Raw genomic sequence first — 27,423 nt, 5'->3', positions numbered from 1 at the left:
CTACATACAAAGCAATTTTTTTTTCTTTTTTTATTACTCAAATAATTATTTTTGTATATTTTATTGCTCAAATAAATCACTTATATGGTGTCACTTATATTCTGTCTATTATTTTATAATTGAAAAACTATGCAGGAGTATGTATAATGACTAAAATAGTTTGTATAATTCTGCAATACATTTGGTGGTTGTTTTTCGTCAAACGTGGGGGTGGGGGGGCTAGAAATATTCTCAGAGAAATGATTGCAGGAATCTCATTTTTCATGGTATCTTCTTCAAATTTGAAATATAAACTCATTAGACATATGACTTTCAACCCATTACTTTTCTGGATTGCTCCAGGACTTAATGTATTTGTATATTAAATAAAAAAAACATTCAGTGTGGAAAAACATTTTTCAAGGCACTTCAGTGTCTATAACTTTTTAATCTTTTTGAGTTGATTATCAACTCTGGATGATGGATGGTAAAGAGTGTTTTCTTTCCAAAGATACCTAAATTGTGTGTGTAGCACACTGTTGGCAGGAACTGTTGCCATTTTAATTTAGATATGTCATTTTCACCTGTGAAAATTTGTGAGGCCCAGAATGGGGGGTGCTGGCTAACAGGTTTTAATGACAGAATTTCTTTTTTTTGGGGGGTGAACTAAATGCCTTAAATGACCAGAAACACACATTTTTTATTCTGATCTCTATAATAAAGCTCTCTTCTTTTCTTTACCATGCACACACACACACACACATGTTCTCTCTCAGAAATACACAATATCAAACACTGACACTCAGATCCCTCGCTAATACATTCTGCTCGTTCTCCTCCTACATCTCTCTTTCTGACTCTCTCACTCCTACACATACCTGTACAGATTACTTTCTCATCCGCCGTTATATTGTGTCTGGATTTTTGTGTATATTGTGAAGAAAAAAGAAGTAATTACTATAGTTTTAAATATCTAATTTCTATAGTCTTTGACATGTTAAAGGAGACTTTTTTTGTTTATCAGTGATGCTCCTACTTGCAATTAATGGGGGGAAATTTCAGCACGAGACAATCATAGATACCTGGGGGTCTGTTCTTTTGACTTGGGCTAGAAAATAATTACCTAGCAACGACTCAGAACAATTTAGGAACCCCATTGGCATTTTTTTCAGAGATTTAAAATTGCTTTTCTCTCTCTCTCTCGTTTTCACAGACCTGCAGGCCGATGACTCAGCTGGCAGAGAAGCTGTTGTCCACTCTGCCTTCCTGGCGGAAACTGAACGGGCCAAACCAGCTGATGTCATGGCAACAGTTTGTTGTGGATGTGCAAGAACAAATCAACCCTCTAGCCAGTGAAGAGGATCTGCGGGAACTGGCTTCACAACTTCACAGCATGGGAGAGGTGTGTGTGTGTGTGTGGGCGGCCCAGGGAATGTGTGAGAGAGAGTGTGTGTGTGTGTGTGAAGATGAGCAGATGAATAAACAAGTATGAATGTTTGAATTATGGCTATATTGCTGTGGGTATAGCATAAGTGTGTTTGAAATAGATGCACTTTATCATTAATTAAAATGATTGTTTTCATACCTTATGCTATACTATCGTACACACCCCCGCTATTAATGCCACATCCATTACTTCAAAATCACTCAAAGTATACAATGCAGAACATCTACAAACATGTTTTTTTATGTGGATTCAAATGAGTTGGTGGGTGTCAGCAACTAAATTGGGGCCTTTGCAGTCTATTGACCACCCACAACCATTACAACAACAGCTTCACCGATAGAGAGTGCAGGTGAATGAGTCATTCTCATCAGTATTAGTCGTGTGTGTTTTCAGCAGAAACACTTAAACGCATTTTAGGGAATGTTTTGATGTTGATGGGCTGAAATGCCAAGCTGTGATTCAGCTTTATTAACATTTACTTACATAAGATACTCTGTTTAAGGGGCTTCAGCTCCCCAGTGTTTAACCTCGGCCCTTTTAAAAATCTGTTATGTCATGTCTCTTCAAAGAATAAGCCACACAAATATAACAATTCACATCAGCTTGTATGACTGAGTTGTGTGAATCAAATTGAAAAATGTTGAAGAAGGTACTGAAAGTGCATGAGAATCTGGGCTTCCAAGCTCCAAAATGACAGAAAATCACTGTATAAATCATATTTCATAAATGTGTTTGCTGTATTCCAAGTTTTCTGAATTCATAAAATAGCTCAAAATAATGAACTGACCCAAATTCAAGGCATTTCAATTGCGTCCCATAACTACTGATTTCCTGACATCTATACTGATGATGTATCACATTTATTTAAAAAAAGAATAAATGAGTTTAGCACCAAAATTGACAGTTTAGGTCGACACATCTGCTGAATTGTTATGGAGCCCACACCAACACAAATATTCAACATTAACTTTTGGTCCGATTTTCACATGTGATATGCCTATTCAGGCCAAAGTGTATTCAGATTTTGTATTTTGTATTCACTGTGGTCTTTTATCACACAACATCAAATACAAAAGTAAAGAGACTAGAGAACCGGTTTGATTCACTGGTGCTTTGCACAATTATCTGTTTGTTAGTGCCACCTTGTTGTATTTTTATGTAACAACAGCGGTTCTGGGGATGTGACCAAAAGCATGAATCTTACTGGTTGGCCAGTTTTCTTGTTAGTATGATGGAAAAACGGATTAGAACACCATTTTAGAATTTTTATGACTGTCTGAACAGATGCATTAACAGCCGTTCATTTAAATTAAAATTTCATCTCGCTGAATATTTATCTTGGTGTCTTTGGAATCTTACAATCACTCATTTGCTTGCATTCAATTCTTTTTATACCCTTCTTTCTTCTAGATTAACATTATGCAGAGTGAGACTGTCCAGGATGTTGTCCTGTTAGATCCTCGCTGGCTTTGCGGTAACGTACTCGGCAAGCTTCTCTCAATTGAAACCCCCAAAGCAATCCACCACTACCGTGGCCGCTACCGTGTGGAAGAACTCCAAAACCTTGTCTCTGAAGGTGACATCGATGAACTTCTCCAGGTGCTCGATGCTATGGATGTATGTGCCCGTGACTTAGCCAACCCGGGAATGGTTGACATTCCTGTCCTCATACGCACGGGTGGCCTACAGCACACCTGGACGGACGAGGAAGACATCGAAGGCGAGGACACTTTGCTTTACGGTGGTGTGCGAGTTGTCCCTGCGGAACACTTGGCGCCATTCCCTTGTGGAATTTTCCATAAGTTTCAAGTGAACTTGTGCAGGTGGAGCCGGCAGCAGAAGCCAGAGGTCGAGGCTGAGGATGTGAGGTTATGGAGCGGCGGAGCTCGGGTTGGACTTGGCAGCGCTGAGGCACTGGTTCTGCTTGTGAACCACGGTCAGGGCTTGGAGGTACAGTTACGAGGACGTGACTCGGATCCTGGGCGTTGCTATGCTTTATTGGACACATTGTGCGGCATGGCAGAAGGTCTGTTAGCTGCTACTTTACCCGGTTTGCTTACCGCCCGGCATTATCTTAGCCCTCAGCAGCTGCGGGAACACCACGGCCCTGTTATGCTCTACCAACCGAGAGACTTTTTCCGCGCTCAGGCACGAGGCGAAAACGCGCTTTCAAACACCATGGGTGGCTATCGTGAGAGCTTTGTCAGTATCGTAGCATTAGGTTGCACCCAGGTCTACAAACAGGGCAGTCTTGGTGGGGAAGTGCCCGTGGCGGAGGTCAGTCACCTGGCTCGACGCAAGCTCTGCCGCCTGCTGGACCCACCCGATGCCCTCGGAAAGGACTGGTGCCTACTTGCCATGAACTTGGGCCTTAGCGAGCTCGCTGCTAAATACAGTTCTGGCACCAACGGGACTCCGCCCGCAGACCCCCTTTCCCTTCCCAGTCCCACAGCCACGCTCCTGCAGGAGTGGAGCCAGCGACCCGATTCAACCATAGGCATTTTGGTCGCAAAGTTGCGAGAACTCGGCCGACGGGATGCGGCAGATTTCCTCCTTAGAGCTGCACCGGTGTTCCGGGTCAACTTGGAAATACTGGGCACCCCACCGGAGCCCTACAGCCCGGTGTGTAATGGAGGAGGCACATCCTTCAACTCCATCAGTTCCGTGATCTCTCGTTAGGACGTCACTTGTGTCTATAGAGAAACGTGCAATTGACTGGTGGAGCGGTGTTAAATCTCAAGCTCCCTGGTGTCCTGAGACTGAAGTATTTGAATCAGATACTCTGCTCATGTCCATTTTGTTGCCCTTCACAATTTCTGAATGTTCATTCTTGGTGTCTTTGAAAAGGTGCCTATGTGCTTTTTTTCTGCAAATCTTTTATTGACTGTCTCACATTCCCAAGGTGAAACTGCAGGCGGCCTTTTTGTAAATGCCCTTACTGAAAGAAAATTCTAATACTTTTATAAATTCGGACAGCTGTTATAGGGGAATTGCGCTAAATTTGATGACCGAATGATAGATCACTAAGTGCTTGGCAGCATTATTTAATAAATGACTCAAGCTATTGGGTGCCTTGAAGATGGTAAGTTGTTGACAAAGAGCCATCGTTATAGATTTCTAAACTGGATGTGTACCTCTGCAAGTGTTTGGGTGTTTACCTGTCTTAGGAAGCTTTTAATGAACATATATATTAGATTTACACTTTTTCTCAAACATACATGATTGGGTAATTTGCATTTACTACCTGATTGTTCCATATTGCAACTAAAACACATCATTTTTCAGACAGGATTTTATTCAAATGATGAAGCACAAAAAAAAACTAAACATTCCTTTAAAAATCAAAATGCATGGTAAATTGTTTTTAAGTCTGGTTTCTAAAATCCCTCACATTTGTCTTATTCACACTTATAGCCTACTTGTCACATTCACTTTTGTGAAATATTACGGTTCTGGCTACCTGTCAAATGGAAATGATGAAATATTCCACGCACTTACATGACAAGTAAGATTTAGTTTTTCTTCATAAAACTGATGTCTGCTGCAGTGTCTTGATAAGCATGATCTTTGTTACAATTGTTCAGCTTATTTTAATATATTCTGTTTCACACATTTACACTGTTGTTTAGTGTTTAAGACATTTCTTTTAAGCACGTAGTCATGTGTATTCTTTACACTGGAGAATTAATCATAAAGTACTATTCTAAGGGACTTAAATTGGGCAAAAGTGTCGTAAAATATGTTGACATTTGCATTGAAACTGTTAAAAGCGATGCCATTCTTCAGTTCTAGGAATACCTGTCTGATTGTACTGAATGTGGTATATTGGACACAAATGAAGTGACAACTTGAAAACTGTAGATGGTAGCAAAGACTCTGTTACATCTAACACATGCTATAACTCTTTTGCTCTCCTTTGTATGAGACAGTTGCCGTTTCATCATCATCATCTTTTTTTAATGTCTGAAAGTCCAGAGAACTGTTCCATGTTATATTTTGGGGCAGGTCTACTCTCCAACCTTTCATCATTTCCCTTGCAGGCTTAAAATCACAAACTTTTCTAAAAGGGAATTGGGCATATTGTGTTCTCTTATTCCAAAAGGCACATTTTTATATTGTGATTAAGTCTATGTATTATTGAGCTCTTTCGCTGTTTAGCTGTGGTCAAGGTTCATGATTTGCCCTCTTAAGACTTTAGCAGGGTACATCAGAGGGAACTTATCCTGGTGTATTTAAGACTTGTACAGTCATCTCTTTGCACAAGACCTTCACATTATTGCTTTATTTATATTATGCCCGCATGTCTCTGAATGCCATGTCCTTATTACTTCCTCAAACTTTACAGTGTACTACATTTTTTTATAATAAATTTACTCAATGAGTCTGTTCTTTTTGAAAAATATATTTTACAGTGTTGTTCATGCAATATTTTGCCAATTACATTTCTCTTTTTCAAAGATTTAGCACAATAATAATAATCAATAAAGTGCATTTCCCAAGATCAGTGTTAAAGACGTTAGTTACAAATATTCACAAATAATACAATAAAAACCTACATAAAAGCTAGACAGCAGGGAGCTGGAAAAAAGTTTTAGATGAGATTTGAAAGATGACAGATTTCAGTACATTTTATCTTACAAAATGTTAGATTCCTTCGTCTAAATGATTTAATTTGTAACTTAACCTGTCCTAATAATAGCCCGTGTATTGTAAAGTGGCCTCCAATTCAACCATGAGAAGCAGAGCCCGTTAAAATGAATCGAAAATGACAATGATGACATTGCTGTGGATGAATAATTAGTCATGTGCTTTTTTTTTTTTTTTTTTTGAGGCGTCAGTGTGTGGCATGACTGAACTTGCATTATTCAGCAAATGGAATTACCGCACCTTTATTTCAACATGACCTATATAGAAGCTTTCCTGTTCTATTCTTTTTACAGCTTTGTTTATGAAATGGTTTACTTTACTTATGGTTTAAAAATATGCTAACTTACTATTTAGTTAGAATGTAATACTGAATGCAAATACAGCAATCAGAGTCACGAATGCTCAATTGAATTCAAGCTTGATCAATTGTACTTCTTTTAACTGCTCCTTTTCGATCATTGCAGGAAGCACTGGGCTGATAGGCTTAACTGATAATTGAGCAATCGTCCCATCTATAGCATCTGTGTGCTTCTTGTGACAGACGAGCCCATTAATCAGTCTGTTTTCCCCTTTGTTTGTATGTAGATTCAACAGCAATCTAATTCTGGCCTGCCACAAATCTTAACAGTGAATGTAAACAATGTGGAATGTTGTTACACAGTTATAGAACCAGATAACCTGCACTGGCGTCCTCACATAGACATACTGATAATAAATTCAATATACATTGGTTTTGGTGTTCTTTTGATGTGTGAGCAGTGTCTTGCAAGTTCACTGCATTCCCATTATTTAGGCTACGTGTGTTCCTTGTGAATATCTGATAAGACACCCTTTTGTTTTATAATCTTGTGATTTATTATTAACATTTTAAATTTACTTAAATGTGATTAAATCTCACATTCAATCAATTGCAATGTAGATTATTTCTAGTTGTGTGAAGAGCTTGTATTTGAACACAAGACATGAGCTCTACTGGCTAGTTAATAACAGGTATAATAACTGAAACGCCTATGATTTTCCGTATGGCAGTGCTGTGAATGGATTAAATATATCTAAGAAATAATACCATTGCAAAGAAAACCGATCAATGTATGTGCATTCTAATTTAGAAAGTAGTTGACAAGCAGTAGGCTAACTCATACAGTACTGGCTTTTAACTTGTGCTTTTTAAAATAACAAATAATATACATTATTGACTTAAATGCAATATTTTATGTTGATTGTGCGGTTTTTTGTTTAGATAGTAACATTGTTTTTCTTCATGACTAACACCATCTGTCGGGAAGTCATCATGTGCTGGTGGGTCACATGCTCTGACGCGTTCATCGGGGGGCGGGATCGATAAATCTATAGGCAAGGATCTCGACCAATCAGAACTTGAGGAATTTGCCTTCAGATGCGCTATAAACCAGGGGCCCCTCTGCAGAGCAGAATACTTCCTTCTGGATTCAGGACCGCTGGGTGAGTCAGGAGTTTTTAAAGCTTTCGGGAATCTTGAGTTGTTTTTACATTTGTTTTGCTATAAAACCGTCGATAAAACCGCATTTTGTAATATGCATGTTTGTTTTAAGATTTTTTTTTTAGCTTCATACAAAACAAAATGGAGCTTTTTAGGTCGTTTTTTGGTGACTTGTACACAATACGTTCTTATGAATTGACTGTATTTTTTCTCGGTTTTACCATCTTTTGACGGATGAGTAAAGCGTAACGATTTTTTCCCATATCCATTCCTCTAAAATGGCTCCAGTTGTTTCTTTTTCGATTTCCGTGGCCTGGTTTCGGTCTTTGTTTTCTTTTCCTGGGAAACGGTGGGCTGCAACCACCCAGATCCCGTGACCATCGTATCGTCTGTGTCCAGACCAGACCCGTGTGTCTGTCCGGAGGCCCGTGTAAACACACATATTTTTGGAAGATAGACAGACAATGATATAGGTTCGGCTCTGTAGGTCAGCGTTTGTTTCACGAATCTCCCTTTAGATTACTCACTGGTTTTAATTGCCATTCATTATAATGTAACTATCGCTGCCTGCCGGTGGCTCTGTACACGGTGTAAACAAAGATGTCGGAGCAGTAACCTGATCTCATGACACTGCAGAAATATAAGCCAGTACTTTTAAATATACATATACGTTTAATTATACAGCATTGAAGTGACTGAAAGGAATAACTTGCATGACATGAAATTTCAAGTAATTTTAGCAATCTCTTGCGGTGTGACAAACTTCGTTTAAAAAACTGAAACCGTTTAAAATACGTTTATGCTTTACTTGGGGACATGCAACATGTCTGACCTGTTGTTGTTTTCCCCCTCAGTGTTTTCATCATGAGGGTGTATTTGGCAGCGTTCACGTTGTGCGTCAGCGCGGTATTTGCTGCTCCAACATTGGACAAGCAGTTAGACGACCATTGGGAGCAGTGGAAGAACTGGCACAGTAAAAAATACCATGAAGTAAGTGTTCAATTTTACATTAACAAGATGAAAAAGGAGCAAGAAGTGGAACTCAGCGTGATCTCTTTCAACACAGAAGGAGGAGGGGTGGAGGCGAATGGTCTGGGAGAAAAACTTGAAAAAGATCGAACTGCACAATCTTGAGCACTCCATGGGCGAACACACTTACAGACTCGGAATGAACCACTTTGGTGATAAGGTAAGACTGCAGAAGAACTTCTTTTGAGGTGTTTGCGTATTGATTTATGAAATTCCTGCAGCTTTCATCAAACTATTCTATACCTACAGACTCATGAGGAGTTCAGGCAGGTGATGAATGGCTACAAACCCAAGGAGAGACGATTCAGAGGATCTCTCTTCATGGAGCCCAACTTCCTGGAGGTCCCAAACAAGTTGGACTGGAGAGAAAAGGGATATGTGACTCCTGTAAAAGATCAGGTGAGATAGTTGCCCGTATAAAAAAAAAAAATCTAGAAAAACGATGCCTTTGAACATGCCTTGTAGCTCAAACAGTAGAGCACGGCAATAGTGATGTCAAGATCATGGGTTTGATTTCCAGAGAAAGCAAGGACTGACAAAATGTGTACCTTGAATGTAAAGCAAGTCACTTTGGATAAATGTAAATGTATTTCCATAGGAGAGAAAAAAAAATCTATGGGATCTCTTAGCTTCTATACATAAAAAAAGTAACTAAATATTTTAAAAAAGTATAAGATATAATTATTTTTTAAATAAAATACATTTTCGTGGTTACATATTTTTTGCTCACCCATTGAACCCATTGAACAAATATTTTACATATAACTAGTAAAATGCCATAACTAGAAAAATGTATATTCATAAAATAGCCGTGGTGTAATGGCTTTAAGATTTTAGAAATCACACATTTAAAATTAGACTACCTCATATATCCAGGTTTTCAACCTCCTTTAAAGAAAGAAACCATGTTGAAGAGGAGAATCAAAATGAGAGTTAGATTTTTGCTTGTAGCTTACTTTGATGCTTGCTTTATCTTATTTTAAGTAATCTTGAAGCCAACTGGTTGATAACTAGTTTTAAATGTGGTATTTGCAGGGTGAGTGTGGTTCTTGCTGGGCCTTCAGCACTACTGGAGCCATGGAGGGTCAGATGTTCAGGAAGACAGGAAAAATGGTGTCTCTGAGTGAGCAGAACCTGGTGGACTGCTCCCGTCCCGAAGGCAACGAGGGCTGTAACGGAGGTCTCATGGACCAGGCTTTCCAGTACATCAAGGACCAGAATGGTCTGGACTCAGAGGAGGCCTACCCCTATTTGGGAACTGTAAGCTACATTACCTTTTATTCCTATGACCCTATACTGATTAATTATATGAAGGATTACCATAACATACATGCTGCTTATCATTTTCAGGATGACCAGCCTTGCCATTATGATCCCAAATACAGCGCCGCTAATGACACTGGATTCGTTGACATTCCCAGTGGAAAGGAACATGCTCTGATGAAGGCTATAGTTGCTGTGGGGCCGGTATCTGTGGCTATTGATGCCGGACACGAGTCTTTCCAGTTCTACCAGTCAGGTATGTATATTTGTCACCATTACTTGTTAAATCCCATTGTTCTGGGTGTGTTCACAGTGTGTGTGTGTGTGTGTGTGTATACACGTAGATGAGTAAAATGCAGAGTATGGACCACAAATCACATCCTTTCCTGTCCTTTAAGCCAACTAAATGACAACTAAGTGAAAAATGCCCATTGATGTGCTCTAATGGATGTATATTTCTTGTTAGGCATCTACTATGAGAAAGACTGCAGCAGCGAGGAGCTAGATCATGGCGTTCTTGCTGTTGGTTATGGTTTTGAGGGTGAGGATGTTGATGGAAAGAAGTATTGGATTGTCAAGAACAGGTAAGATCATCATTTATACTCTAAAATTCTGAATGGGCAATGTTTAAAGCCAGTTTTTTTTAACCTAATGTGCGTTTTCTGTATTCTAGCTGGAGTGAGAACTGGGGTGATAAAGGATATGTCTACATGGCCAAGGACAGACACAACCACTGTGGTATTGCTACAGCTGCTAGCTACCCTCTCGTCTAAGGAAGATGCCTCCAGTATCAAGACATAGTAGCAGAAGGTCACATTTGTGTCTCAGTGCCCGAGTGGTTCACTGAAGCCCACTAGTGTAGTGAATAAGGAGTCACCTGACACAGGTGACTGTGTCTCACAGCCTGGTTGAGACTGTGAGCGAGAAACCTCAAGCTCTAGGTATTGTGTGACACTATTTTAGGGAATTCATGCAATTGTTTTTGGTCATTTTAATGCCACTGATTTAGTTGATTTTTGCCTCAATGTAAATACATATTCTTCAGTGTCTAATTGTACAAATTAGTTTTTTTTTATTTCAACATTCTGTACGATCAATAAAACTTTTAAAATGTAACTTCTTTTGTGGCTTGGATCTATATTCTTCTGTTAGTTTTGTATCTTTCATTTCAAATGGTTCATAATTAATAATACACTTTTTTTTTTTTTATTATTATTCAGCAAGGCTGCATTAAATTGATCAAGTGACCGTAAAACATTTACAATATTACAAATGGTTTCCATTTTAAATAAATGCTGTACCTTTTAAATAAACTCTTTATCAAAGTATTCAGAAAAAAAATTGTTTCCACAAAAAAAACATTAAACCTCACAACTGGTCTCAACATTGATAAGAAATGCTTCTTGAACACCCAATCAGCATATTAGAATGAACTCTGAAGGATCATGTGACACTGAAGACCAAATGAAAACTGCCATCATAGTAATAAATTACACTTTAAAATGTATAACAATGGTTCTAATATTTCATATTATAGTTTTAACTTTTTTTGATCAAATAATTGCAGCCTTGAAACTTTTCAATAACTATCCAAACTATTATATTATCAGCTCCAAAACATTTATTCCTATCACCTCATCATGATGTTTTGTTGACAGAGATGAGCAAACCGAAATCAAAAGTAGTGTATCAGCCTACAGAAACAGGAAGTTGGCTGGTTATGATTGAATGGTTCTGTATTTACAGTAATGCTTTCTGAAGCTTTTACCTAAGCAGCATATTCCGGATAAGTATTACTTTAATAAGAGTTTTAAAGCAGAAAAAAAGTTTTCTGGAAGTGCCACAAAGGTTCTATTTTTCCTTCCCTATGCCTGTTGTAACCTGGTGAGGTGAAAATTAACATGGAGGGCTGTTCTTTTGCTCCAGTAATACAAAGTGTCCTATTTGTTTATCTCTTGGCACGTAGCCATTACATGGGCCGTCATCATGACCAGCAAACTAAGGCTTGCAGAGTGGAGATTAATGGGGTTTTGGCTCTTGTACTAGTAGGGAGGGCTCTGTTCAGAGAAGAGGGAGTAAACGCTTTACCAGCTAACAAGCAATACACTGCTGAAGGCACAATATGTTCACATAAAATAAGTGAGGAAGAAAAGACACAGAGCAAATCTAAACTGAAAAGACCTTGAGTGAGTGATTTGAGAAATAAGGAAAGAAAATATTTACAATACTGGAAATTTAATGTGATTCTCTTTACAAAAGCAGTGCAAAAAAAGCTACTGTTATGTTTTGTATCTCAATGTCATGTGGACTTTCAATTGATCTTATCGCAACCAAAACCTTTACTTTTTATATTTCTTGACAAAGGACAAGTACTCCTCTACATCGTCTGAGGATCCCACCACAAAGGGCACCCTCTGGTGAAGTGACTCAGGAATAACATCCAAGACACGCTGGGTGCCTGTCGTGGCGATGCCTCCGGCCTGCTCGATCAGGAAGGCTATGGGGTTACACTCGTACAACAGCCTTAGCTGGAGAGAATCAAACATGTGAGAACCTTACAAGTTACATAATGCTGATTTGCACATTTCAAGTTATTTTTCAAAGGGTCCATTTTATGCTAAACCATGAGAGCAGTTATAATAGTTTTACCAACCAAAATGTTTCATTTTCTCTTATCAGTTGTGGATTTGGGTCAACTAAGAAGCATTGAACATGTCCGAGTTAATTCAGAATGGATTCATTTTATTCTTATCTACCAGGCTCACTGCTTTCATGCTATAGTGTGTATTTGTTCCAGTCTAGGCTCATGTCATGCGTTTTGTCACTGCCCATTATCGGGAACAACACAGCCCTCGGCTGTGAAATGAGCGGTTATCTCTTATCAGAATATGACCTGCCTGTACCTGCTCTAAACCATAAAGTATTCTACAGTATAAAACACAGCAGAGGCTTATGGATTATGGAAGCGTTCTTATGCGTTATGACGTAGTGACCTAGTGAACTAAAGTCAACTAACTTGGTGGATGTGAAGATTCGTGTTGTATACAAATGGAAATTGTATTTAAACAGAATACGTGTGTTTTTAGTGATTGAACATTGATTAATAAGTGATGACATCAATATAATTAATGATTTTAAAAAGTGGGAGGGAGGGATTGATTTGCTCGACATTCTGAAGAAGGTCTTGAGCCAAAACATTTGTGTTTTGTCCTATTGGGGATTAATGTAAAATAAAACTATTTTTGTGAGTGCGGATCATGGTCTCATATATTAACTAAAGCCAAAACTTAACTGTTAATTGAAATAAAGCTGAAATAAAATAAGTTTAATTGTAAGTAGTAAAATTATTCAAACTGAAATAAAACTAAAGCTACTTAGAAATATTAATAAATAATAGCATATAAATAGTAATAAAATAACACCGGTCAGCTGAACACAACAATAAGATTAATCTAACAGTGTATGCTGCATGAAACACTTTATGATAAACGTTTGTAATTTTTCATTATATTCAATATATTATTTCATTATGTTACTATCACCAGATGTGCTTTTTTTTATGACCGGATTCCACTGAATATCTTAAAACAGGGAAGCTAAAAATGATCTGTCATAAAACCTTATCCGACTCACCTTTCCTTTTGGACTCTTCTCATTGGCTGGGTACATGAATATGCCACCATAGGCAATGGTGCGGTGTATATCAGACACCATCGACCCAACATACCTGGCACCATATGGGGCACTGCCATCCTAGAGACAATCACAATTTGTCAAATATAACATCAGGATTCATATAAACAAAAATAGATGAAGAAGGATTGAGGTTGAGTTTGAATGAGATACTTTGTGTATGCATGATCTTTCTAGGCTTGGATCTCTGAATCCAAAAACAACTCTAAATAATTTCCACGACAGTTGGCAAACAATCTAAAACAAAAATTGTCAGAAGCAAAGATCACGAGTGCTTCAATAGAAGAGGACAGGAAAACAGGAAGTAGTGCAAGAAGTTCTAGGAAATTGAAACCCATCTGGACAGCTAATATCAAACATCTGTGATCTAATATAATGCCTTTTCCTTCAGAAAGATGTGAGCTGTAAAAACGACAAAAAGGAACTACAAAAAGTTGTAATGTTTGGCTGTAAATTTGGATTTTAAGAAGCAGCAGTGTGTTCCCTTATCCAACCCCCACCTCAAACAATGACAGACAATTCAATACGTCATAAGGTCAGAGATAGCAAGTTTCTGAAAACACTTCTAAGAAAACAACATGATATCCCACATTAAACATGACTGATAACAATGTACTTGATTAACAGGTTTTCAATTTCCTAATGCATTATTTTATCCAAGTCGAGCTCTTCAGTCTTTACTCTTGTTTACTTTTTACCACCATCAGAAGATTAAGATGATCTTCAAAAATGCACGAAAGACAAGATCTCTCACGTATTCACTAAAAAACAGCTAACTTTAAAAATTAACCACCTGACCCACGGAAAAGTCTTACTCAGTATATTTTATGAACACACTGCACCCGAGGCTTGTGATTAGCAAAGTAACATGAATCAGTTACATTTGCTGAGTCTATGTTCTAGTTCAGAAAACAGAACACAAATTCCTGCAGAGGAAGTCGCTCATCACTTTCCAGCATGTAACGTGTGTAAACATCAGCTGATGCTGAGCACAGCCATGCAATCATGCAAGCTTCTGACCTGTCAGTAAGCATTATTCAGACTCGCATTTGTTTGAAACTAGGCGTTCTTGAGGCCAGCTAAGCAACATTGCTTATTCTGTCGCAACATGTCATGAACTTGTATGTTTGCTGGATCACATGATGTGGTACACAACAAATCACAGTGTGCCCAACGGTTTGATTTGTGCTGTGATCTTACAGTCACATTTACAATTTTAAAAAAAATGGCTAGCAATGATAAGACTTTCCCAAAATAATAAAAATAGAGCGATACTATGTGGCTAGATCTGATCATGTTTCTGAGCAGAACCCACCTCTGGGTATTTCTTGTGCTTTAAATACTCATTCACTGCAGGCTCAAAATATTTGGCGTAGCCCTCGTTGATACTGTAAGTCTTCCCCTTTTTCTTGATCCTCACATTTCTGTCTGTCAGAATGAATTCTCCAATTGCCTAAAGAGGAACATAAAAAATTATAATTCTCATGAGCTCATTTGTTACACACTGACACACAACTGAATTATCACAGAGTAACCAAATATAAAAGGGCTAAAGATGAGGAATAAAAACTAGTTCACTACAGCCACAAAATATTCAAGACTTTAATCCGAAATTGAAAAAAAAGAAGTGTTCCCCTGAAGCATCCCTTTTACTGTGTAAAAGTAACCAGAAACAGAAGTGAAACATACAACGTTATAAAAGTTTCAGTTCACTACATAGCTATTTTTGTTTTTAAGATAATATTATTTTTGGCATATGTGCACTTTGTTCATACAGTTGTGAATAAACTGTAAATGATTCACTTGAATCGTTAGGCGTGTCTTCAATGAACTGATTTCTTCCTAGCACATTGAAACCCTGATCTCAAAGCAGCATAGATACTCTAACATTCAGTTTGTAAAGCCCTGGCATTATTATTCATGCTTAATCGATCATTTCAGCAGATTTAACTGTTTGTGCTGCTTACTGGATCCAGCATGAAGAAGTTAACTCCAGCTCCTGTACTGAGAGCCACTAGCGTGGCGCTGCCGTAGAGAGCGTAACCCGCACACACGATCTGATTGCCCGGCTGTAGGGCGTCCTTGTCAGTCGGTTCTCCTTCAGAGGTCTGAAACAAGGAGACAACAGAATCAGGCGTCTGCCATTGAAGCCTCATATAAACACAAGCTGTCAATCAAAAACTATTAAAATGTCTGTTGTGACTTTATTTGTTTTATATATTAATATTAGAGCGAGAATGAATTTAGGCTCATCGTGATTAAATGAATGTTACATTTCTGTTAAACTCAATGTCACCATCTAAAGTGCATTTATGTTACTGCAGTATATAATCTAAAAGCACAATAAAAGTGACGCAATAAACTAATAAGATCAGTTGTGCCGTTGCAATTAGTCACACTCAAGCGCACGCAATAATTTTAAAATAATAAAAAATAATAATAATTTTAAAATTAAATTAAAAGTTAAATTGAATTTATTGCTTAGCCAATATTTGTCATCAGGCAGGGTCAAATGCAGTCAGCTACCTCGTCAGTCTGTGTAGGAAAGTAGCACAAGAACACCAATCAAACCAGGCCTTTTCACACACCACGTTTACATGAAAATACAATTATGTTATATTATTAGTGTTATTTTTAGTTTGTTTATGCATCGAAAAGTACACAAAATGCACATGCAACTCCAAACATTAAATTAAATGCCGCCCAAACACTCACTCTTTTGTAAATGGCAAAGATGGTGCCAATGGGGGCCAAACAGTCGATGTTGGAGGAGCCATCCAGAGGATCAAAACAGACCACATATTTCCCCTATAACAAACAAACTGAAGTGAGTGAGTGAGTATGCAGCTGCGGCGACCTCATGTGGTAATTATCTGAATGAACTCCAATATGCATTGTGCATTAGCAATTAGCCTGATACAAATAGTTTACCTAGCAGCCATAATGCATTTGAAACCAAACGTGTCTTAGGGTGTTTGTGTATTTATTTATTCAAGACTTGTAATTTTATGTTAAATACCTGACTCTTAAAGCTTCCTTTCATTAAACACATTGCAATTTTGACTGATGTGTGATGGAAACTACCAGGAATTTATTCTAAATATCAGAAATAAGTCTTGGATTTAGTTGTCTTTAGATATTATATATTGTTTCCTTTTCAGCAAACACATTTTAAGCCACATTATTCTCTCTTTTATCTAATAACCACGTTTAAAAAATCTATATTTAATTTTTTTATTCCTTTTAATCAGAAGCACCTATTGTCATATGCTTAATATTTACCAGTTAGACCATGTCTAACTCAGATAATAACTCCAATTCATATATATAATTTTTCTTGTCCCTTTGGTTCATTATAAATGATACCACATATGTAAAAAAACATGTGTTAAAGAAATAGTTCAAATTTAATACATGAAAAGAGTAGGCTAACATAAACATCCTGCCTGTTTTGTGGACAGAAAGAGCATCCTACACGTTTGGAACGACATAAAGATGAGTAAATAATGACAGAATATTCATTTAACAATAAATATGTAAAAAGTATTCATAAGCAAGCCTATTGAGAATGATCATACTCTTTTCTCAGCAGGTGTGTAGATGGCATCCTTGTTCTCCTCAGAAACCATCAAACAGGTGCCATAAGAGGCCTGCAGCATATTGATGACCAGATCATTGGAAAGCACATCCAGCTTTTTCTGCTCATCACCTGTCACATTCACCTGTCCCGCAAGGCCTTGACTGTGTTTAATGAAACCAGAACAAATGCATTTATTATTCAAAAGCAACTACTGAGGTTCAAATGCCAAAACAGAGCGAAAATGGTGAACTGGAAAAAAAATGGTGAAAAAAGGATGTTTTTTCACTCAGAAATTGCTAGTAAAACTCATAAATAATTATAATAATTATAAAGAAATGGCACGTAGAAAGACTTAGACTTAGTAGATTTCCTTGTTCTCACATAATGCTGCCATGAGAACCACTGATTAGCGAATTAGAAATTAGCAGCTTCAAATCTAATGACTCTTTTTTTTATAATTATGATTATTATAATGATTATATTGATATTATTTCTTTACAAAGACAACTGCATTGCTAACTAAAAGAGTTTATTGCTTAACTAACCATACCACAAGTGTAACTTTAACTAGGACTTTCTCAAAAACCATAACTATGTCTGTCTATTTGATCTCGCTTTTTGATTTGCTGAGCTGAAAGAACTTTCGTCCACTTCTATTTCATACAGTCATAGCATGTTTTATAGTAAAACATATTCATTTACTCACATAATGCAAAAGAATTCAATGAAACTTACAGGTGAACGAGTCCTGCTTTCCTGACAGCAGATGAAATAGCTTTAATAGCTGTTAACAGGGAGTTAATGAGCTGTGTGAATTCTCCGGTGGCCCCCTTTGCCTGCCGCCCCATCTCCATGACAAAGCGTGTGAGGGTCCATACGTCCACATCAAAGACTGACTGATCCGACATCCTTACGGTGTCCGAGTGTACGAGCAGTTGGACAGGCAGAGACTAACTAACTGTAGAGCCACTAAGCAGTCTTCTTACATACACAGTGAGTGGATGAAGGCCAAGGTTATATTGGTGAAGCAGATCAAGTGACAGTAGTGTAGTCTGAATGCTAGCAGAGCCAGAGCTCTAAGGGCCCAACTTATAAAGCACGTTCCTTGGCTCTCTGCTAATTATTTATGACCACTATTGACACATGACATATACTCAGAGGTTACAAGGTTATGGATCATGAAGCAAAGCTCACGATTGTTTATGACAGTCATGTCCCAATGAATACTGAAGGCCTATTAAATGGATCTCATTAATAATAGTGTATTTATTCATACGTAAATGTGTCCCCTATAACTTAAACTCAAACCTGTAACCACATCAAACATGTTTTAAGAAAATAGATATATAGCATGCTGCTTGTGCATTATATTTGATTCACAGCACTGAAATGTGCAATTAACATGCTTTCTGAAAACATCATTTAAATTGTAATCCTCAACTTGCACTGTTTATGCAATATATTTCAGTATTGGTATAGACGCCACTCTTTAGATTCAACAGGTTGGCTGACGCATTTCCAAACAAGCACTCAATCTATTGCCTCCTGCTCTTATTGCCCTAAACGTGGGTGCCTCCTCTGCTACAGAGCCCAAAATAATAAACTCATTAGGATCAGAACCTTCCAGACAACATTTTGCTCACAGAAGAAAAGCTGAAGAGATCACTGAACAAAGGCAAGCATTTCTCTGATAATTTCGATGCTCAAACGTAACTTAGTATGCAACAAATACTAATCACCATTAGCTTTTTTTTTACTTTAAATGAGAGTATAATTTATAAACAGATATGCATGTACATATTTTGACCAAGGTCGTGTAGAGCAACACCCCAAAATGTGTCTCAAATGTCAGCAGGGCTCTTTGCGCCTACTGCCCTTTACAGAAAAGGTCACATGCTCTTCATTTGGTTGCTTGAACTTGTACAGCATGTCTTGTATAAAAATCTCTGTTTATATAGAAATACATTAGGTACGATGAAGGAAAAGTTGCATTTTTCATATCAAAAATTATATTATTGTATCCTCAGAGGCTTACCTAAATGTGAGAATTGTACAGAATGTCAGTAGTTGTAATGTTTAGTGTTTGCATATTATAAATCATGTATGAGTTGTTAACACAGCACATATCTCACAAAGTCTGGTTTTGCCAAGAACTTTATTCACAGCTTCCCTCAATAGGGTGCAATAAGGCACAAGTGATTATTTGGTCTCTACAGACAGAAACAAAAGCAACTTAAATTCAAATCATCCTCATTGCCACCATGAACTTGCTTCTTGTCTTTTTGGCCATCAACAATTTCAACTGCTGATAACACTCAGATAGATTGTCTAATGCGGAAAACTGTGTTTCTCTAAAAAACAGCTTCAAAATAAATCATCTACTTTACTGGTGTAAAGTTTAGATAATAAAAAAAAAACACTGTCCTCAAAAATTCTTCTTATATTTCTTCATGGAGGTATAAACTGTATAAAAACATTTGGTTTTATGGGAAGTGATTTGATATAGAGGTATTTTGAAAGTAAGAATATACTTTGGTATCTTATTTTGGAGTGTCAAGTATATGTATCTTCTTTATAATATCTCATTCTGACTATTGCTTTTCATTTATGATGTTTCTGAAAGATAGAGATGTACTCTTGGACATCATCAAGGGAACCCATGACCACAGGTACCCGCTGATGGAGGTTCTCGGGCTGGATGTCCAGGATGTTGGTGGTCCCTGTGGTGGCCATCCCTCCGGCCTGCTCCATGATGAAGGCCATGGGATTGCACTCATAGAGCAGTCTGAGCTGAAGAGAGTGGAAGACAAACTAAGTTTTACAAGTCTCTGTCAACCCCCTCCCATATTTATTCAAAAACATTTAGTTAGGGCTCCCTTCTATTAGCAACTGGGTGCTACAGCTCCCTCTACAGGCCTTGCTGTGGATGTGATGTGTGTCAATGAAGACTAGCAAGTTTTGAATCATGATATTGTGTAATGATAGCATGGCACAATGGTTTTACACAAGGATCTACAATGTAACTGTAACTGATCCGTTTTCAGCTCAGGTCTTGAGGGTAAGAGAGAGTAAACACTGACACACCTGTAGATGTGACGCCAAACAAAAGAACTGGAGCAAAGGTCATATATATACTTTTCATGTCTTTACTTCATTCATGTGCTTCACTGAATAGTAAAGTGTCCCTAAAACGATACGGACACTTTTAAGTGAATATATGAACAGCACATATCAATTACCACATATAGTCAAACATAGTGGATCATGTGACAAACTACTGTGGTTACTCTGTATGAACTTGAGAGGAACTCCTTGGAACCTATAGTTAAAACCAACTGCAAACTGGCTCAGAAAAGTATTTTGCTAAATGAATTAAGACATTTTAGTCTTTAGTAACTTTCTACTTTTTTAGGCTGTTGAATAAGATTTTTATCAAGACCTGAGGGCAATTATGCTATATATATATATATATATATATATATATATATATATATATATATATATATACATAAGCAAAGTCATGTAAATGTAAACAATGTTTAGATGAAGTACCTTTCCTTTGGGGCTCTTCACATTTGCAGGGTAAAGGAAGATTCCTCCGTAAACAAGCGTTCGATGCACATCTGCCACCATTGAGCCTACATAACGGGCCCCATAGGGTGCACTGCCATCCTGGACACATTTGAATAAATATACTATAAATGTGTCCTCTAGTAGCTGGATAAAATAGCATTATTCATATTTATTTTTCTGATGGACCATGGTTTTGATTATGCAAATGTCTTTGAGGTGTATTTGAAATGTGTACGTTTGAAATGTATAATGATTTGATTTGTTATAAATGAAAAAGTTTATTTAATTGCATACTGAACCTCCGGAAACTTTTTCTTCTGCAGGTACTCTGTGACAGCAGGATCAAAATAGAGGGCATAACCTTCATTTAGACTGTAGATCTTGCCTTTCTTCTTAACCTTCACATCTCTGTCAACCAGAATGAACTCACCAATAGCCTGAAGTTACAATAAATAACACAATAAATTAATTTAGAACTTATTACCTATAGACAGGACATGCTGTGGCATGCTGCCATTTACCCCAGCAATAACACAGATTCGTCCTTAAGAAGAAGACACATTTACTGTAATATACTTCATAAACTATGGCAAGTTGGGAGCACTTAAAATAAAAAATAAAAACTACTAAACTGTTTCGAACAATGTCTCCTAGCTTTATGAATCATATCATTTCAAGCTAGAAATGATTTGCTACACTAAGAAAAAATTCTTAGTTTGCTTTGTGTAGACTGAATAAACTGTACCAAATGATTCATTGCTAAATGATCCTACAACTGATAACTGTGTATGTAGAGTAAAACTGACTCACTGGATCTAACATGAAGCAGTTGACTCCCTGACCAGTGGAGAGGACAATCATGGTGGCACTGCCGTATAGTGCGTATCCAGCAGCCACTATGTTTCTGCCAGGTTGCAGGGCATCCTTCTCAGACGGCTCGCTGTCTGTACACTGTGAACACAACAATCACTTCAGCAATGTATTTCAGCAAATATATTAAATATATGCAGTCATACCTTCCTGTAGATGGCAAAGATGGTCCCAATCGAAGCAAGACAGTCAATGTTGGATGAACCATCAAGAGGGTCAAAGCAAACGACATATTTACCCTTGAACACATGGAAGAAGCTTTGGTTGATTAAATATTACTAAAGTGGTGCATCTTAACTTACAGTACATAGTCATTTAATGATTAATGATGATGTTGCTCAATTATATGAGGACATTTGACCTTTCCATAACCTTACTACACTCAACTCCTAATTCAATCATCACTCATCCTTAAAATAAGAAATATTTATGCCTGGCTTATGCATGATTTTAAGCGATATAGGGTTTCTGAAGCTTTTTACTAATATATTTCCAAGATTTTATCAGTCATTCATGATTACTTGACAAGGATTTTGTAATCATTTTATAGAACATGTTTTCTTGAGTTGAGAACTAGAAACGTTTTTATCCAAAATTTCATCTCCAAGACTTTTTAAGATTTTATTAACTTCTGTGTAATATTTTTTCTGACTATTCATAATACATCTTAGCATGTCTCACAGTGTCCTTTCCTTAGATGTCAGATTAGATTCAGGATAGGTTTCTCTCCAACAATGCTACAATGTTCTGAATTTCACTATATGTACAAATTAAGACCTAATCTTAGTTGGCAAAATCAGTTGGAGTCACGTGACTAGGTCTCCACAGGAAACACACACTTTTCCATTCTTGGAATCAAATGTGAAAAGTTACCGTAAACTCATTGGCAAGTTTTGGCTAACACTTTAAACAAAACATATCTTGATCAAATGTTTTGGAGTGATTAAACACTTAAAGTATAGTTATTCCTCAGAAATTGTGTTTAATGTCTTATTCATGCAGTTCTTACCCGTCTATCTGGCTCAACAATGATTGCGGTTTCGTGTTCCTCAGTGACCAGCACACATGAGGTGAATGAAGATTTGATCATGTTTATGACGAGGTCATTGGAAAGGATGTCTAGCTTCTTAACCTGGTCACCTGTCACATTGGTACTTCCAGCAATGCCGTACCTGTCAGACATTTTCCAGTCATGAGCTGAATCAGATCAGAGGGACTGAAAGGATTTTTTAGGTATTGTTTCTCAACGCTTGTTCATAGAACTGCAATATATGTATTAGAAAGCAATATCGCATAGTACAACAGCACTGTTTGCTTAACATTTTTAATGCACTTTTATAAAAACAACCACTTTGACCAACAAATCTGAGCGTCATACATAACTGACAAAGTCCTATTATGCGATGCACATTTTCTGTAGCTGGCACTATTGACCAGCATTGGCAGGCAGTATAATAGCCTTTATGCGTGTGTTTTAGGTAAATGAGCAATTGTGCAAGAAAACCACATTTTTCATCAAAATGTGTAAAACCTGTTAAACCTGTCAAGGTTTAAATGTCCAGGTCATAGTTCATTCAAAAATGAAAGATAGAAGAAGTGATATTTTGCAGAAGGAAAAGAAACTTACACTGACAACCCACGTGATACATTGTGACATTATTTTCAGAACAATTTTAGCATAATGTTCATAACCGTGTTACATTATTTTTTACGCTGTTATACATAATGTTTTTTTTTTATATTAAATTATATAAAACTAAATCACAGTAAATGCAACATTGATGTATACATTTGTATTATGCAAAAAAAAAAAAGGAAAAATATTTATTTATTGATAACTTTTTTCTATTTGACCTGGACATTTTCTTGCATGCTTCTCGTGCTTTTATATTAAAAATAAAACAAATAGATTCGTTTTGCAGCTGTTTTCATCCCAAACTTTTTGGAGTCCCAGTCGACTGTGTAGGCTATAATATACTCACAGGTGCGCGATACCTGCTTTCCTGACCGCGGTGGAGATGGCTTTCACAGCCGTGCACATCGCGTTCAGCAGGGTTGTCAGCTCACCCGTGCCTTTGGCTTTTCTGCCCTCTTCAAGCAGAAATCTCGTCAAAGTCACAACGTTAGTGTCGAAAGACCCCCGGTCTGACATGACTGCAGATTTCAAGATTCTTGCTGATGTAAAAAAAATAAAATGAAAATTCTTGCTGTCAATAATACTGTATCAATAATAGCCTATGTCTAAATCGTGCAACTCATTCTCTCGCGGAGACAAAAATATGAAGGCGGAAATGCTGCGGAAAGGGGTGTATGGAGAGCTAAACCAATGAAAAGTGCACTAGAGGTGTGACTGACTGAGTGCGTGGAAGTTTCAAAACAATGATGCATTGTGGAAACAGGGGTGTGGATGAAAGCCCCCTTCCTCGTGCCTGGTCTGTGCTGTGTCATCATGATCATGGATCTGACCCAGCGAAGAACTGAGTTACTGCTACACAACGAGTGGAAGCAGTTAGGGGGAATGGCGGCACTTCTGTTAACTCATTTAATCTCAACTGAAATATTTCTGACCAAATTTTTGCATTTGAGCGGGCTAAAAAGAGTTATAACTAAAACTAAATGCAAGTTCACTCTTCACTCTGCCATGTTTGTTGGTTTTAGCTTGTATCCCATACTAGTCAGGCTTGTTTGTTAGCTTGTTTTTACTTTTTAGAGAGGCTTTAGGCACTTTTGCCTCTATTTTTCAGTTGTTTTTCAGTTCTCATAAGCTTAAAAATAAAGGCCAACACACAAATTGAGTGGTTCCCCTTAAGACAAAACATTTGCATACATACTCATATAGACAATATAAGGAATTATCATTGCAGAAACATTTAAGAAGAGAATAATAAGCATTTGCCTCATAATGAGAAAGATGCAGTGATGGGTGTTTTGTAAGGATAGCTGTTACAAATACTCAGCCTTGCACTTCATGAAGTTATGATTTTTATTGAGACTCCATACTGAACTACCCAAAGTATCCACTAGAGGTCAGTCCTGATTAATTGTTCTGAATTCAAATCTTTACTAATAGCCAAAAATGTATTAGTAAAGAGCAAGATACAGAACTCATGGCGGTTGGCAAGTTTGTTTGAAAGCATCCAAAATGCTGTTAGACTTTTTAATATTTTCTGAAATTCTCTCATACTGTGTAAAATGTTAATGTCCTACATGAAGCCACACATCCCTCACCCCTCCAAGATTAGCCACATCATATGAAAAAAAGTGGATAATCCATAATGACATTCATTTTAAATAGAGCATTTTTTATTCTGTGATTCAAATGTCTTATGTGAAAGTGCTTATTCAGGAGAGCAGCCAAAAAACAACAGCAAAAGTCAATGTTATGATCCCTCTTATTTAGTTAATTATTATTAATTATTATTATTTTACAGATTCTGCAAGGTGCATGTCAACTTTTGACCATGACTGTAGCCTATCGACAAGCAAGGCTCCTGCCTGATAACTTGTTCAGCCACACATTATCATTCAAAATCCCCGTAAGTTTCCAAACAGTACTAGTAATAGTGAGAACATTCAAGATAAAAGTTTGGGTCCCATTTAAGGCTTAACATTTAGTAAAACCAACATTAAAGTCACGACTCTGGAGAGTTAGCCTATTGTTAGCAATGCATTGAGGAAAAAGTGAAAATGCCCCAGAAGAGATCTAGAGATAAACAGTTCAACTTATAAAGCATTATAATCCTTTACTTGAAACATCTAACATGTGGGTGTCTTTCAGTAAGCAGTAAGAGGAGCACCTGCCTTTGTGTACTCAGTTCTTTGCACGTCACGCTCTCAGTCTCACGTCAGGGAACATGTATTGTGTCTCGGGTCGAGTTCAGAGATTCGTGCTGCTCTTGTGCGCATGAGCGAAGAGGACACTTCACCGGGACTTTTACAAAGGGAGCACAGGGACTGGAGAGGGACGTATAAACAAACTTCTTTGGAAAAAGGTAATTCATTGTTCTGTTTTAATAACCGCCGACCGCATGCTTATAAACTAGACTTTATCGCTCACTTCTGGGCGCGTGGAAACCTGATCCACCTACAACAGGTCAGCAAACACTTGTCTTCCAGTGGTGTATGTTAAGCTGATATATTTTTCTCTCAGGTTAAATAAATGAGAAAATAAATTAGTCCTGGCGATGATATAAGAAACACTGAAGCTGAGCTGCAGAAGTAGAAATAAATGCTGTGGGGGATTGCGCGTGCATTGGTCGCGCGATTCTTGTTACTTGTTGCAAGATAAGAGATTAGCCACAGTATAATTTTAATGGTTAACAGGGTCACATCTTTGTAGGCAAAAGTGTTTTCTTCTTTCATGTTATGTGTCGAGACTACTCAGTAATCTGATGTTTTGTCACACCCGTTCAATATACTTAATGTAAACAGTTTTTTGCAAATATTTTAGCGTCTTGAAGCATGCGTGCTTAAATTTTTGTTACACTAATAGAAAACATTGACACTTTGTGCAAGAAGTTAATATTAAAACTTAGTTTTCTAAAAATAAATTTGATATACTAACCTTTCAGGCCTCAGTCATGTGTGATACAGTGGTCATGTATAAAAGTGAATGAGACACATGTAGCCTATATGTATTTATTTATTTATAACCCCTTTAGCTAATTTCTGCTAGCTTAAAATGAGTGTTACAACACTCCCCACTAGTAAAAAATATATTGCCTCATATACATGAAGTCAAGCAAATTTTGAAATATTGCCTCATATACATGAAGTCAAGCGAATTTTGAAACACTTCAGATGTAGCTACAAGTCCTCAGGTCACTTGACAGGACGTAATTATGATGGTCGCCCTTCCTGTGCAGATTTGAGGAAGTATGAACTGATTTTCATGATAACCTTAGTATAAATTACTGATATCCTAAAGCTTGTGGTTTGAGTCATAGAATAGCCATTTAATGAAATGGAAGTCAAAAAGTCATTATCCATGTATATGCAGAGTTGTAGAACCAAAATCTGCTTTGTCCCTTAAATGATACTAAAAACCACCCTAAGAATACAGATCAAATAAAAGGCCACATAATGAATCAAAGTTCATCCTAAGGGACCTATCAATAAACTGTGGCAAAGACTAGACAGTGTACAGTGCCATACAAAGGCAAAACTCCATCAGGGCAACTCACGTGACACTGAAGTAATTGCATAAACATTCAGAAAACAACATAAAATGTAACACACCTTAATGTAAATAAGGAAAAAAAATATAACTTAAAAATGATCATATGTGACTTCTGAATGTCCTGTTATTTATTTTCAGTGTAAATTATAAGGTTACTCCAAGTATTTTACTGTAACGGTACATGTATTAAATACTTGCAGTTAAACAATTAAATTAATTTTTTTTCCTGTAGCATTTTTTCATTATTTAAAAAAAAATAATAATTTAAATTAAGGTCTAACAGAAGGGTTTTAGTCAGAAACACTGCAGTATAGCGTGCATTGTGTGTGCTGTGTTAGCATGCCCATTCTTCCAGGTTGGCATCAGTGCCATGCAGTCTGTAAAAGACTCTCACAAAGACATTATTATGCTCTAGTGAAAAGGATTGTCAGCGACCTACAAATATCACTGTCAGAAATGAAACCTCTGTTTGGCATATCTGAAACAAGGGAGCCCTTTCCCTTTTCAAACATAATTTATTGGATGCATTCACCCATCGTTTCAACAGCAGACAATTTTAAAATTCTTCTTTGTTGGCTTCCTCTGATATTCCAGTTGCACTCCTCAAGAAGTCTGTGACCTCTTAGACCACAATAAACCTGTGATAGTTTATTTTGTATGGGGCTAATCCAAAGGAAAATTGGCATATCCACAGGGTGTCAAAT

The 27,423-nt window shown here is 37.3% G+C and overlaps 5 protein-coding genes and 1 long non-coding RNA gene across 10 annotated transcripts in view; 4 read left to right on the top strand and 2 right to left on the bottom strand.

Moving 5' to 3' along the window:
- The window catches only part of LOC306871557 (death-associated protein kinase 1-like), a 95,734-nt gene extending 89,913 nt beyond the window's left edge, over positions 1-5,821 (top strand). The window contains exons 25-26 of the mRNA XM_079419593.1: positions 1,193-1,381; positions 2,837-5,821. Coding sequence (XP_079275719.1) covers positions 1,193-1,381; positions 2,837-4,105 — 1,458 coding nt within the window. The 3' untranslated portion in view covers positions 4,106-5,821. The remainder of the gene's footprint in view (positions 1-1,192; positions 1,382-2,836) is intronic.
- Positions 5,822-7,445: 1,624 nt separating this feature from the next.
- Positions 7,446-10,940, top strand: LOC306871865 (procathepsin L-like). The gene is made up of 8 exons (XM_079420074.1): positions 7,446-7,534; positions 8,387-8,522; positions 8,599-8,721; positions 8,811-8,960; positions 9,597-9,821; positions 9,912-10,080; positions 10,291-10,408; positions 10,498-10,940. Exons 1-8 carry the CDS (start codon positions 7,470-7,472, stop codon positions 10,595-10,597), a joined length of 1,086 nt encoding a protein of 361 aa, XP_079276200.1. The 5' UTR covers positions 7,446-7,469; the 3' UTR covers positions 10,598-10,940.
- A 905-nt stretch (positions 10,941-11,845) lies between these two features.
- Positions 11,846-19,673, top strand: LOC306871357. Of its 3 annotated transcripts, none has more exons than XR_013784324.1 (4): positions 11,866-12,010; positions 12,189-12,370; positions 16,979-17,016; positions 17,110-19,505. It is a non-coding gene; the product is annotated as an uncharacterized lncRNA (long non-coding RNA). The 3 variants fall into 3 exon arrangements; XR_013784325.1 differs by having other exon boundaries at positions 17,107-19,501; XR_013784323.1 differs by lacking the exon at positions 16,979-17,016 and having other exon boundaries at positions 11,846-12,010; positions 17,107-19,673.
- On the bottom strand, positions 12,045-18,005 carry LOC306871354 (fructose-1,6-bisphosphatase isozyme 2-like; the record flags this gene model as incomplete). Its single annotated transcript, XM_079419203.1, has 7 exons — positions 12,045-12,352; positions 13,458-13,577; positions 14,833-14,970; positions 15,485-15,625; positions 16,233-16,325; positions 17,096-17,258; positions 17,833-18,005. The coding sequence occupies 7 exons, from the start codon at positions 18,003-18,005 to the stop codon at positions 12,164-12,166; spliced, it is 1,017 nt and encodes a 338-aa protein (XP_079275329.1). The 3' UTR covers positions 12,045-12,163.
- LOC306871355 (fructose-1,6-bisphosphatase 1-like) lies at positions 19,235-25,427 on the bottom strand. 3 transcript variants are annotated; one of them, XM_079419205.1, is made up of 8 exons: positions 25,342-25,427; positions 23,523-23,715; positions 22,550-22,712; positions 21,687-21,779; positions 21,481-21,621; positions 20,970-21,107; positions 20,650-20,769; positions 19,235-19,887 (listed from the first exon to the last, which is right to left on the bottom strand). In XM_079419205.1, exons 2-8 carry the CDS (start codon positions 23,690-23,692, stop codon positions 19,699-19,701), a joined length of 1,014 nt encoding a protein of 337 aa, XP_079275331.1. In that variant the 5' UTR covers positions 23,693-23,715; positions 25,342-25,427; the 3' UTR covers positions 19,235-19,698. The 3 variants fall into 3 exon arrangements, with proteins under 3 accessions (XP_079275331.1, XP_079275332.1, XP_079275330.1); XM_079419206.1 differs by having other exon boundaries at positions 23,523-23,711; positions 25,338-25,410; XM_079419204.1 differs by lacking the exon at positions 25,342-25,427 and having other exon boundaries at positions 23,523-24,210.
- The window catches only part of LOC306871353 (KN motif and ankyrin repeat domain-containing protein 1-like), a 72,474-nt gene continuing 70,427 nt past the window's right edge, over positions 25,377-27,423 (top strand). The window contains exon 1 of the mRNA XM_079419200.1: positions 25,377-25,532. The gene's annotated coding sequence lies outside the window, so the exon portion shown is untranslated. The remainder of the gene's footprint in view (positions 25,533-27,423) is intronic.

Source organism: Barbus barbus, assembly GCF_936440315.1.
Source record: "Barbus barbus genome assembly, chromosome: 6".
NCBI lineage: Eukaryota > Metazoa > Chordata > Actinopteri > Cypriniformes > Cyprinidae > Barbus > Barbus barbus.
The sequence above is the reverse complement of the archived record's forward strand: the minus strand, read 5'-3'. Positions and strand labels throughout refer to the sequence as shown.